Consider the following 13,608-nt stretch of genomic DNA (forward strand, 5'->3'; position numbering starts at 1 on the left):
GTATCCTGTCTCTGGAGAGGAGCTTGTCATTTTGACATGAGAAACTTATTGTTTGCTCTCACGGAGGGAGAGAGGAGGGTTAAAGTGTATCTCTTTCCTTTTTTTCTTTTGAGATCTGTCTTTATTATTTTTAATTTATTTATTTTAATTGGAGGCTAATTACTTTACAGTATTGTGGTGGTTTTTGGATACATAGGCATGAATCAGCCATGGGTGTACGTGTGTCCTCCTATCCTGAACCCCCTCCCACCTACCTCCCCACCCCATCCCTCAGGGTCATCCCAGAGCACCAGCTCTGAGTGCCCTGCCTCATGCATCAAACTTGCACTGGTCATCTATTTTACATATGGCAATATACATGTTTCAATGCTATCCTCTCATATCATCCCACCCTCACCTTCTCCCACAGAGTCCAGAAGTCTGTTCTTACATTGTGTATCTTGCTGTCTTGCATATAGGTTCATTGTTACCGTCTTTCTAAATTCCATATATATTCATTAATACACTGTACTGGTGTTTCTCTTTCTGACTTATTTCACTCTATGTAATAGGCTCCAGTTTCATCCACCTCATTAGAACTGACTCAAATACGTTCTTTTTTATAGCTGAGTAATATTCCATTGTATATATGTTACCACAACTTCCTTATCCATTCGTTTGCCAATGGATATCTAGGTTACTTCCATGTCCTAGCTGTTGTAAACAGTGCTTCAGTGAACTTTGAGTTACATGCGTCTGTTTCAATTCTGGGGTCCTCAGTGTGTGTGCCGGGCAGGAGGATTGCTGGGTCATATGGCAATTCTATTTCCAGTTTTTTAAGGAATCTCCACACTGTTCTCCATAGTGGCTATCCTAGTTGCATTCCCACCAACTGTGTAGAGACCTCCCTTTTCTCCACATCCTTCCAGCATTTATTATTTGTAGACTTTCTGATGGAAGTCATTCTGACTGGCATGAAATGGTACCTTATTGTGGTTTTGATTTGCATTTCTCTGATGATGACGTTAAGTATCTTTTCATGTGTTTGTTAGCCATCTGTATGTTTTCTTTGGAGAAATGTCTGTTTAGTTCTTTGGCCCATTTTTGTTATTTCATTGTTTGCTTTTCTGAAATTGAGCTGCATAAACTGCTTGTATATTTTGGAGATTAATTCTTTGTCAGTTGTTTAGTTTGCTATTATTTTCTCCCATTCTGAAGGCTGCCTTGTTTATAGTTTCCTTCATTGTACAAAAGTTTTTTAAGTTTAATTAGGTCCCATTTGTTTATTTTTGCTTTTATTTCCATTACTCTGAGAGGTGGGTCATTAAAGTTGAGAGAGTCAATTCTGAAGCGGGTTGATAAGAAGTCCAGGGTACCTGAGGAGAAGAAAGTGGTCTAGGGTTCTCAAGGAGGCAAGGGTCTGGAATTCTCAAGAAAGAAAGGACAAACTTTTTTTTTCTACATTCCTTAGTCTTAGTAAGGATTATATAACAACAATGTATCCTGCTTGAGGACACATTTCTCCTTCTTAAGAACCTTCTGACTAATCCTGTTATCTAAAAATGTATATTATGGGATTGGGTCTGGTAAGATCTTTCCGTTATTAGTTCTAATCCTGCCATCTTAAAATGCAAATTGTGGGAGATCTAGTAAGATCTTTACAACCTTGAGACATTCTTTTGATTTATCATAATAACCAATTGAAAAAGTATGTAATTCCCTTTCCGAAGACTAGTGAGGGGGGCATTCACTGTCCCCCTTCTGTCTATATCTTCTGTCTATGTCAGAAGCTTTCTGTCCTTTTTCACTTTAATAAAACTGCTACACAAAAGCTCTTGAGTGATCAAGCCTGGTCTCTAGTCCTGAGGCTAAATCTTTGGAGGTCATGAATCTGACATTGTTCACCATAAACTATCAAAGTGTATCTCTTTCACTGTAGTTTCTTAAGTAACTTGTTTTATTGAAATATAATTGATTTACAATATTATATTAGATTCTGATGTGCAACATAGTAATTCAATATCTTCATAGATTAAGTCAATTTAAAGTTATTATAAAATATTGGATATTTTCCCTATGTAATCTTAATTTTATTATTTTATACAAAATAGTTTGTACATCTTAATCCCCTATCACTATTTTACCCCCTTCCTCCATTTCCTCTCCTCATTGGTAACCACTAGATTGTTCTCTATATTTGGGAGTTTCTTTCTGTTTTGCTAGTCATTCATGATATTCATTCATGATAAGTGATAACACTGTATCTGCCTTTCTCTGATTTATTTCACTAAGCAAAGTACCCTCCAGATCCATTGCAGTAAAAAATTCAGTAACATTACACGGTAAGTTGATATTTAAGATAATGAGTATGTCAGGTTCTTGAAACAATACAATACTATTTAGAAACGGATATAGAATTAGAGAAATAGAAAATTGAAACAAATACAAACTTTCCACCAAGATAGGAGGTTTATCTTGGACCATTCACAGAAAAATTTTGTCTGCAGTTAGCAAACATGAACACACACGTGAAAATTATAAAGAGATCCATGTCATAAGAGGGGTGCTATTAAACAGACATAGAAAGGGCTATCTTGGCTTTCCCGTTTCTAGTTTATAAATCAATGAAAATGCAATCATATTTGTTCTTCATATAAGCTAATACATGCAACACACACTTCTTCATGGTCTCCAGAGTTCATCTAGAGATACAACTGGATCTTGGATGGTTGGGCAAAGGTATACACAATTGTCCTCATTGTTCGCTTACTCTCAGGTACATTATCAGGATGTATAATTTATGAATGTCTTCTGCACAGGCATTTGGCCACCTTGACTTGTATATCCTTTGTCTTCATGCCGTAGATGATGGGATTGAACATTGAGGGTAGAAGAAGGTAGAGATTGGCAAGAAGAATATGGACATGAGGTGGGATATTCTGACCAAGGCGGTGGGTGAGAGAAGAGAAGAGTGCAGGCACATAAGTGATAAGGATGACAAAGAGGTGGGCTGAGCAGGTGTTAAGGGCTTTGCAGATGGCATCTCGAGAATTGAGACGTATCACGGCCTGCAGGATGAGACCATAAGAGAAGCCAATGAGCACTAAATCAAGTCCCACCACAAGCAGAATCACAAAGAGCCCATAGATCCGGTTAGGTCTGGTGTCATCACAGGCCAGTTTCACCACAGCCATGTGGTCACAGTAGGTATGAGGAATGACCATGTGGCAGAAGGTCAACCTCTGCAGTAGAAGAGGCATGGGCAGGATAAGAATCACCCCCTTGGCTAAAGCCATCAGTCCCAGGCGTCCAACTACGGAATGGCTCAGAACTGTGCTGTAACGTAGTGGCTCACACACAGCCACAAATCGGTCAAAGGCCATTGCAACAAGTAGGGCTGATCGTACCACGGATGTTCCATGGATGAAAAACATCTGAGTGAAACAGGCATTGACAGCTATGTCCCGATCATTGAACCAGAAGAGGCAGAGGAGCTTAGGCAACAGAGCCAGAGTGGATATAAGGTCAGCCACCATCAGCAGAGCCAGGAGTAGATACATTGGTGTGTGAAGTGTGGGCTCCCTGGCCACCATGAAGAGGATGGCACCATTGCTGATGAGGATAGCCAAAAACATGGAGAAGAAAGGAAGAGATAACCACAAGTGCTGGGACTCTAAGCCAGGTATGCCTATCAAAGTGAAGGTCATAAAGTTGGAGCGGTTGAAGATAGCATAGTAGAAATTGGTGGTGGTTGATAAAGGAAGTTTTGACACTTCCCAATGAGACATGGTAGTGTGCTGTTTTTTTATATCAGTTTGGTTTTCAATGACTCACTTGAGTTGGGGTTCAGAGAAAGACGGAAGAATACCTCTTTGGAAACATGGAGTTTTCAACATGGCTTCAGTTCTATCAAAACATCATTTTCACACTCACTTCTTTATGAGCCTCAGGCTTCTTTTCTGTATAAGAAATGTTGTATTGGACTTTAACTCTCACCTCTTCCAGTTCAGTAATTCTCTATGTCAAAAATTTTGTCTGAAATTCTGAGTAAGAATAGGAGAAATGATTTTCAACCTTGATTAAAAGATGGAAGAACATGATAGAAGAACTGTAATATTCTCACTGGGAAGCTTCCTAAAGAGAGGACATATGCTTACCCTTTATTGCAAGAGTGATGAGTTGTTGGGAGTCTCTGTTGTGTTTCCTTATGTGTTATCCTTCTTTCAGAAATCTAGTCTCTGGTTATGATCCTGTTTCTCCCCACTGGATTCCTCTGTTATTTTGGACAAAATGTCACAGATATATATTCTAAATGAAGACGGCATCAGCTTGCTCCTTTTGTAGGATAAGCTCTGACAATTGGATTTTCTCTTTTTTTGTAATGTAAGCACTTGCCTTGAGCTTTGATTGCCTAGGCATACACTTCAGAGGAGAAGGCAATGGCAACCCACTCCAGTACTCTTGCCTGGAAAAATCCCATGGATGGAGGAGCCTGGTGGGCTGCAGTCCATGGGGTCGCTAAGAGTCAGACATGACTGAGAGACTTCACTTCACTTTCACACTTCAGAGATGGCTCTCACATAAACACTTTGGCAACCAGGGGACTAAATGAATGGGAAGGCCAGGTTCATCTGTTTTAGAGTTCTTGGTTGTTTTTGATATCTGGCCATTTGGGTCCTTTGTTTTTTCTCTCCCCACACTTTAGATTTCTGCTCTTATGTTTTAAATTCACCAACAAACAGTAACCCTAGAAAGTCCTAAGCCCACACGCTTGACTCCAATAAAAGAAGAACCCAAGACCTAGGTGCTATCCATGACCTCAATGTGTGGTCCCAAGTTTCCTATGTAATTTCCAGCATTTCTTAGTAATAAACATTCTTCTCCTTCCCCACTCGCTGTAAAGTTTCCTTATGGCTATTGCTGAGGGCATTTGCATTTATTCCAAGAACTACAAGGACAGGTCCAACTACCACACTGATTATCCATAGGTAGTGTCAGGTACAAAACAGTCTCCTACTCTCTCAAGCTATGTATTTATGCACTTGATGGACAGTCTTCTGTGGTTTTTCTCCTGTTTTGTGCATCTTTCTTTCATTACAGTCAGCCCTCATGTGTAGATTGAATTGCCTTTAATCATGAGTACTTTACTTCAAATTAGTCCACTGGGCTACTAATTTATTCTTCAATCGTATCATGAAGTACTTGAAGCATGATAAGTTTGTTCCTGTTTCAGGGTATTTGCCTTACTCTTCAATTTCTATCTGTACTTTCATATGACCCACTCCCTACCCTTATGTGGGTCTGCAAAAACAACAACAACAACAACAACACTGGTTTATTAAGCTTCTATTTTTATCACAATAACTGTATATCATCTTCTGAAGCAGTCATTTTTCTCTATTCCCTCTCCTGGCTTATTTTCATACTTCATAGAGTCAAAAGAGTGGTTCCCAGTCTTGGTCTTATATTAGAAGAGTCTGAAAAGTTTGTAGACTTCTGATTCCTAGAAAACTTATATATAGTAAGGAATAGTGAGAAATTCAGTGTGACCTTGCTGTCAAGTGAGTAGAGTTCTGGAGACAAGGTTAGAAGTGGATCTATGATTGACAGTTCTTATTACCTAAAATGCTTTCCTAAAATTTACCTAAAATTTCTTTCTTTTTTTCTTGAAAACTCAAGAATTATCCTCACCTCATTGTTACCTTCCCTTTCCTGTTGTTGCTCACATCATGGGGTGGGTTTAGTCGCTAAGTCGGGTCCTTGCAACCTCATGGACTCTAACCTGCCAGGCTTCTCTGCCCATAATATTTTCCAGGCAAGAATACTGGAGTGGGTTGCCATTTCTTTCTTCAGGGGATCTTCCCGGCCCAGGGATCAAACTCTGGTCTCTCGCATTCAGGCAGATTCTTTACCAACTGAGCTACCAGGGAAACCACATCATGCTTCTGCCCATATCTCTGCCCTATTGCATAGAACTTAAGCTAAGTTTCCTTTCCTTAAGCAATATCTCTACTTAAGTAATACTTATTAGGTACTCACTATGAGCCAAAACTATGGTTTTTCCAGTAGTTGTGTATGGATGTGACAGTTGGACCATAAAGAAGGCTGATCACTGAAGAACTGATGCTTTCAAATTGTGGTGCTGGAGAAGACTCTTGAAGGTCCCTTGGTCTGCAAGGAGATCAAACCAGTCAATCCTAAAGGAAATCAACTCTGAATATTCATTGGTAGCATTGATGCTGAAGCTGAAGCTCCAATACTTTGGCCACCTGATAAGAACAGCCGACTCATTGGAGGAGACCCTGATGCCGGAAAAGATTAATAGCAAGAGGAGAAGGGGCAACAGAGGATAAGATGGTTGGATGGCATCACCGACTCAACGGACATGAGTTTGAGCAAACTCTGAGAGTTAATGAAGGACAGGGAAGCCTGGTATGCCGCAGTTCATCGGGTTGCAAAGAGTCAGACACAACTTGCTGACTGTAAAATAACAATGAGCTGGGACTTGTAAATCAGCCCTATATGCTTATATCTAACTATATTTCTGCATTATTTGAAAACCATCTGATTCTTGAAACTTTTATTCTGTTACCTCCTATATACCCTGTAAACCTGTTTACTTTTCTTATGTGAGGCAATGCTTTCAAATATCTGGGGTAGAGGTTGCTAAGTGACTAACAGACGAATGGTCAGTTCAAATTAGTGGGTGCTACAGATGGAAGACACTTACAGGAGACAATCTGATTAAAAGAAAGGGATTTAGGAGTAGTTCTAATGATTTACATCAGAACTTACCTGGAAATGTTTTACTATATTCTCCCTACCAGCCTCTTTTCTTCTGATAACCAGAGCTTGTCATTCCAAAGTCACAACTTGAATCTGCCTATTTCATGTTTCATAGAACACTATTTTTCTTTCTGCTGAGTTGATCTTATCTCCTGGGAAAGGGATCTCTGCCAACCTGGGTCTCCTGTTTCTTTTTCTTGGGGCACAACATATAGCATCCTTTCTACATGACCAAGGCTCTGACACTATATAAGGGAAATTTTGAAGTCTACGATTTCATCATCCAAGAACTTAGGGCACAGCCTGATACTATAGAGATCAAAGAAAGAGAAGGTTAAAAAAAAAAAAAACTAGCTCATTAGAGTATTCCACTGGGCTGGATTCATTCAAAGAACAACATAACCTGAAAAGCAACTCTCAGGGGAAAAGGGATAATTTTGACCATTCCCAGTTTTTACATAATGTTGGTTTTGTATGACTTAACCTCTATTTGGTAGATGCCTACAGATAGAGCTTTAACTCTTTAATATAGACTTTTTGTTATTTCTTTAAAAAAATTATTTTTAGTTGGAAGATAATTGCTTTACAGTGTTGTACTGGGTTCTGCAATACATCAAAAGAATCAGTCATAGGTATCAACAAGACCAAGCTCACTCTGCTCATCACATAAGAGGCCAACAAATAGAATCAGAGATGAAATATTGAGGCAAGGAATACTATTTTATGCTGAGCCAGCTGTTTAATGTCTCCAAAAAACCATCTTATTGAGGTCTAGAAGTGCTCTTTCTTTATGATCAGAGATGGGAAGAAGGTGAGGAAACAGAGTAAAAAGGCCCTGAATCTTGCAAATATCTCCTAGAATGGCAAGCTTTAGGCAGGAGATGTGTTAATTCCTTCCTTCCTGACATCCACAGGTGGACAAGGTCCTGAACCAAGGCTCTTTAGCTTAACACCAGGGCAGAGGGGCAGGATTCTCTGAGGCAAGTCATTACGTATGATTATAATAACAAAAGCAAATCAAAGAAACAGTTCCAACTTGGAGTCCGAATTGCCTTTTCCTTGCAACAGGTATGCATACATATGTTCCCTCCCTTTTGAACTCCCCCCCTCCCCCTCCACCCCACCTCTCTGGGTTGTCACAAAGCACTAGGAGGAGCTCCCTGCATCATACAGCAAATTCCCATGGGCTTTCTATTTTACATACGGCAATGTATATATTTCGGTGCTACTCTCCCAATAGACTTTTGAATAAGGCCATGCTTCAGATGATAATAGTCTAACTCACATAGCCCTTGTGCACAACAATGCTGTGGTGGCTTAGTGGTAAAAGAATCCATCTGCAATGCATGAAATGTGGCAGTGATCTCTGTGAGGCAGCAGGGTGTGGTGGCATGAAGCGAGATCTTAAATCCTTGTCCAGTTATTGAACCTGGGTAACCTGGATGAAAACCAGGAATCCTAGCCACCAAACCAGCAAGGGCTAGAGGCTAGAGGCTAATTTTCCCTGGATCTTTGCCCCCAGAGAAAAATGCATTTATCATGGAGGCAGAATGTAAATGCGGGTACAAAGTTGATTATAAGAGACACAGCAAAACAGCAAGGAGGAGAGCACACAGAAAAGTAGTTTGTTTAGGTGAGACAGAAGCAAGGCAGAGACGCACACCTGGAGAGAAAGGGTGTGGGCGTCCCCTCTAGTGAGGAAGAACATAGTAAAGAGGCCGTGAAGTCATTTATATTGAAAGGGGAAACAGACAGAACAGGCTCCATCTTGAAAGCAGGACTCCATCTTGGGCCAGACTATGGCCTTGAGCTATATGCCCAGTATCTATGGAAACAATTACCAACTGGAAAACCAGACCCCTGAATGGAAGAGTCCCGGGACTTGTCCCTAGACTCTCCATAGCCTAAAAGAATATCCTAATTATCTCTGTAACCAAATATAATCATCAATTCTATTATGCTTATTGGTGTATGACCACAGGCCTATTGATAACTGTCCACTGTTAACTACCTAGGCTTAAGGTATATGAATCACAGGTTAACTTTGATTGTTATCTTTCTGTTCCATGGGGCTTCCCAGGTGGCGCTAGTGGTAAAAGAACCCACCTGCCAATGCAGGAGATGTAAGAGATGTGGGTTCAGTCCTTGGGTTGGGAAGATCCCCTGGAGGAGGGCAAGGCAAACCACTCCAGTATTCTTGCCTGGAGATTCCAATGGACAGAGGAGCTTGGCAGACTACAATCCACTGAAGAAGGAATTCATAGGGCCTGGACTCCATCTGAGGCCTGTCCTTGCTGATCGTGCTCGGCCAACCTCTCCGGTGGACTCTGAACTCCTTGCTTAGTGCCTGTGGGAATGACAATGGAAGGATAAGACCCCCTCCGGACAGGGGAACCTTGAAGATCGTATCCAGGTTACTCATCGCCTAAGAGAAAACAGACACTAATCACCCCTGCCTCCGGACAGTATCTATCGGAATGTAACCACAAGCTTATTGGTTATTAACTGGTTGGAATGTAACCGCGGGCTTATTGATTATTAACTGTTTGAACACATAACATGTGAATGATGGGGTTATTGTGATTGTATTTACCCTTCCTTTGTAAGCCTCAAGGGATTTGGGGTGGTGGGTTTGGACACGTACACATGGGGTATAAAAGGTTTTCACAAATGCTGGTCAGAATCCTTAGCTAAGAGGAGACTCTGCCTTGGGCCCGCCATTGTAATAAACTGCATTCCACTATCTGCATTGTCCTTCTGAGTGAGTTTGTTTCCCGGAAAGCGTGGCTATAACACCATGGGGGTCACAAGGAGTCGGACATGACTTAGCACTGCACCATCCGCAGTGCTGGGCTGACTCCCACAGCATTCAGTGCTTCTGCTATTTGTTTTTCCTTTGTTCAGACTAGTTTCAGGGAATTTGGGGAGGTGGGTTTGGGCACACACACTCAGAGCATATAAGGTTTTCACAAAAACTGGTCGGGGTCCTTGGGTAAGAGGAGACTGCCTTGGGCCCGCTGGTGTAATAAACTGCAGTCCACTATCTGCATTGTCCTTCTGAGTGAGTCTGTTTCCCAGAACACGGCTACAACAATATAAGGCAATTCTGACTTTGCCTTCCTTCAGGCCAGTTATCTGGTTTCTTTTTCCACACCTGCCCTGCCCTGGGACTCTCCCGTGGGGTGCACATGAAGGCCTCAGACAAGATGGATCTCGAAGTGAAGGCTTCTGGGAGGAACAAGACTCATTATGGCCTGGCATTATGCCTTGGCTTTTGACTCCAAGGAGCCTTTCTGTGCATGTATGGTGTCTCCCTTACCTTTTTTTCAGAAGAATCTGTGCCTCTCTCTGTCCTTGCCATGATTATTCCCTCAAGGTGTAAGCAAGAAACAAAAACTAGCTATTCACCCTATTTCTGTTGTTACTTTCATTCCCAAATGTGGAGCTGGTTGTAAATTCCTCAGCTGGAGCACACATATCTATCTCAGGAAATGCAAAGAAGAGGCTGACTGATTGTGAATTTTCAACCTGGAGCCTATCTCCTACCCAGCAGGAGCTGAAAGTTCCATTCCTGGCCTGGGAAGATCCCCTGGAGAAGGAATTGGCAACCACTTCAGTATTCCTGCCTAGGAAATTCCATGGACGGAGGAGACTTGCAGGCTACAGTCCATGGGTCACAAAGAGTCAGACACGACTGAGCCACCAAACAGTTAGTGGCAACAAAATTTGCCACTTTAAAATTCTGAGAACACAATACATAACAAGATCCTGGAAACAAACATATGTCTATCAATAGATGACTGCTGAAATAAATGTTGACAAACATATACAGGAATGCTATAGAATCATGAAATGGAATAAAATAGGTCTACTTGTGCTAATATGGAATGATTGCTAAGAGATATTATTAAATAAACAAATTTTTAAAACATAGTAATATGTTATCATTTATACATTTTTCATCTGTAATGCTATCAACAAGTTATCTCTTGTTTAATTTTCCCTATGCATATATTTTTTCCCTAGAAGAAATGTAAAGATACCTGTCTTATCTTTTTTCTTTCTTTTTTTATTTTTTAAGTTATGACAGTATGATAACACATTTACAGAAGACTTGGAAAATACAGAACAAAGTTACATATAGTGACACCTATCTTTTCTTAAAATGCATTTTTTTAAAGTTCATTTAGTAATTAGCTAAAATTAGAATATTCTACCAATAGATTTATAGTGGTTCCTGAGCTGTAACATCCATCCAGATTTTCATGCCCTGATTCTAGTTTTCAAGATTCCAATTTATCTAAACAACACTGTCTGGTTACACTATAGTGGACAAGAGTGTTGTGATGCTTTGTGGTATTAAAAATAAAAATAATATTTCTGGACTATTTAAATACAAAATTAATTGGTTTTACCATTAATATATTTAAGCAAAGAGCAGACTCTTCAAATATAATGGGGTAAGGAGAAGATTCAAATTGGACTCATTTTTATTTTTCACCTATCAGCTGTTATTGAAAATTTTCTGATGAAATTCCAGGTATATAGCTCAGAAATCCATAGTGGAACTTCCCTGAAATCAGACCACTTCTGAGATAGCTCAGCAACAGTTCAACTGATATTGACAGGCCACAGAATCTACCAAACTCTGATGCGGTTTTCTTCCATTATGGTCAGTAGTGTTTTGCATGACCTATGTGACTATTCCTCTTATTCTTCTGATATTAAATATTTAAATTAATATTAATATTACATATTCAGTTATGGTCCTCTGCCCATTCTTGGCAAAGAATCAAATTTGTATCTTCTTCCACAGTACAATAACTCTGAAAACTTGCTAATAATTCCCAGAATTATAATAGGGCATCTATTTGGATAGATCTTTATCAGTTCAGTTCAGCTCAGTCACTCAGCTGTGTCCAACTCTTTGCCACCCCACGGACTGCAGCATGCCAGGCTTCCCTGTCCATCACCAACTCCCAGAGCGTGTTCAAACTCATGTCCATTGAGTCGGTGATGCCATTCAACCATCTTATCCTGTCCCCCTCTGTCATCCCCTTCTCCTCCTGCCTTCAATCTTTCCCAGCATCAGGTTATTTTCCAATGAGTCAGTTGTTTGCATCAGGTGGCCAAAGCATTGGAGTTTCAGTTTCAGCATCAGTACCTCCAATGAGTATTCAGAACTGATTTCCTTTAGGATGGACTGGTTTGATCTCCTTGCAGTTCAAGGGACTCTCAAGAGTCTTCTCCAACACCACAGAATAAAAGTATCAATTCTTCGATGCTCAGCTTTCTTAATAGTCCAGCTCTCACTTTCATACGTGACTACTGGAAAAGCCACAGCTTTGACTAGACTGGCCTTTGTCGGCAAAGTGATGTCTCTGCTTTTCAACATGCTGTCTAGGTTGGTCATAGCTTTTCTTCCAAGGAGCAAGCGTCTTTTAATTTCACGGCTGCAGTCACCATCTGCAGTGATTTTGGAGCCCAAAAAACAGTCTGTGTTTTCAATGTTTCCCCATCTATTTGCCATGAAGTGATGGGACCAGATGCCATGATCCTCATTTTGAATGCTGAGTTTTAAGTCAGCCTGTTCACTCTCCTCTTTCACTTTCATCAAGAGGCTCTTTAGTTCCTCTTCAGTTTCTGCCATAAGGGTGGTATCATCTGCGTATCTGAGGCTATTGATATTTCTCCCGGCAACCTTGATCCCAGCTTGTGCTTCATCCGGTCCAGCATTCTGCATGATGTACTCTGCATAGAAATTAAATAAGCAGGGTAACAATATACAGCTTTGACATACTCCTTTCCCAATTTGGAAACAGTCTTGTTCCATGTCCAGTTCTAACTGTTGCTTCTTGAAATCTGCATACAGATCTCTCAGGAGGCAGGTAAGGAGGTCTGGTATTCCCATCTCTTGAAGAATTTTCCACAATTTATTGTGATCCACACAGTCAAAGGCTTTGGCATAATTAATAAAGCAGAAGCAGAAGATTTTCTGGAATTCTCTTGCTTTTTAGTTGTCAGTTCACCTACTGTTGAAGCCTTGCTTGGAGAATTTTGAGCATTACTTTGCTAGTGTGTAAGGTGAGTGCAATTGTACGATAGTTTGAGCATTCTTTGACATTGCCTTTCTTTGGGATTGGAATGAAAACTGACCGTTTCCAGTCTTGTGGTCATTGCTGAGTTTTCCAAATTTGCTGAGATATTGAGTGCAGTACTTTCACAGCATCATCTTTTAGGATTTGAAATAGCTCAACTGGAATTCCATCACCTCTAGCTTCATTCATAGTGATGCTTCCTAAGGCCCACTTGACTTTGCGTTCCAGGATGTCTGGCTCTAGGTGAGTGATCACACCATTGTGGTTATCTGGGTCATGAAGATCTTTTTTGAATAGTTCTGTGTATTCTTGCCACCTATTCTTAATATCTTCTGCTTCTGTTAGGCCCATACCATTTCTGTCCTGTATTTTAGGCCCATACCATTGGGCCTGTATTTGCATGAAATGTTCCCTTGATGTCTCTAATTTTCTTGTCTTTCTAATTTTCTAGTCTTTCACATTCTTTTGTTTTCATCTATTTCTTTGCATTGATCACTGAAAACTTTATAAATGTGAACAAATGAAGAAACAAAGAACAATAAAGCAATGTTTGTCTGAAGCTGAAGTATTCACCACCTGAATAATAGGCCCTCAGTCAGTTGCACTTATGTAAAGTATCAGACTCTGAAATTTAGATCTAAATACACAGACCTACCTGCAGACATCTTTGCCACAGAATTGAATATTGAAATATTTTGGTAGAGTTCTTAACAAAGAATATAATGAGATACATGGCTAGATAAAT

The 13,608-nt window shown here is 40.3% G+C and overlaps 1 protein-coding gene across 1 annotated transcript; it reads right to left on the bottom strand.

The window, feature by feature from the left end:
* Positions 1-2,777: 2,777 nt before the first annotated feature.
* Positions 2,778-3,767, bottom strand: LOC122697126 (putative olfactory receptor 52P1). Its single transcript, XM_043907641.1, has one exon. It carries the CDS (start codon positions 3,765-3,767, stop codon positions 2,778-2,780), a length of 990 nt encoding a protein of 329 aa, XP_043763576.1.
* Positions 3,768-13,608: the final 9,841 nt, after the last annotated feature.

Source organism: Cervus elaphus, chromosome 1 (genome assembly GCF_910594005.1).
Source record: "Cervus elaphus chromosome 1, mCerEla1.1, whole genome shotgun sequence".
Classification (NCBI taxonomy): Eukaryota; Metazoa; Chordata; class Mammalia; order Artiodactyla; family Cervidae; genus Cervus; species Cervus elaphus.

Excerpts from the sequence above, each read along its gene's own strand:
- LOC122697126 (XM_043907641.1), bottom strand. The coding sequence starts at position 3,767 with ATGTCTCATTGGGAAGTGTCAAAACTTCCTTTATCAACCACCACCAAT.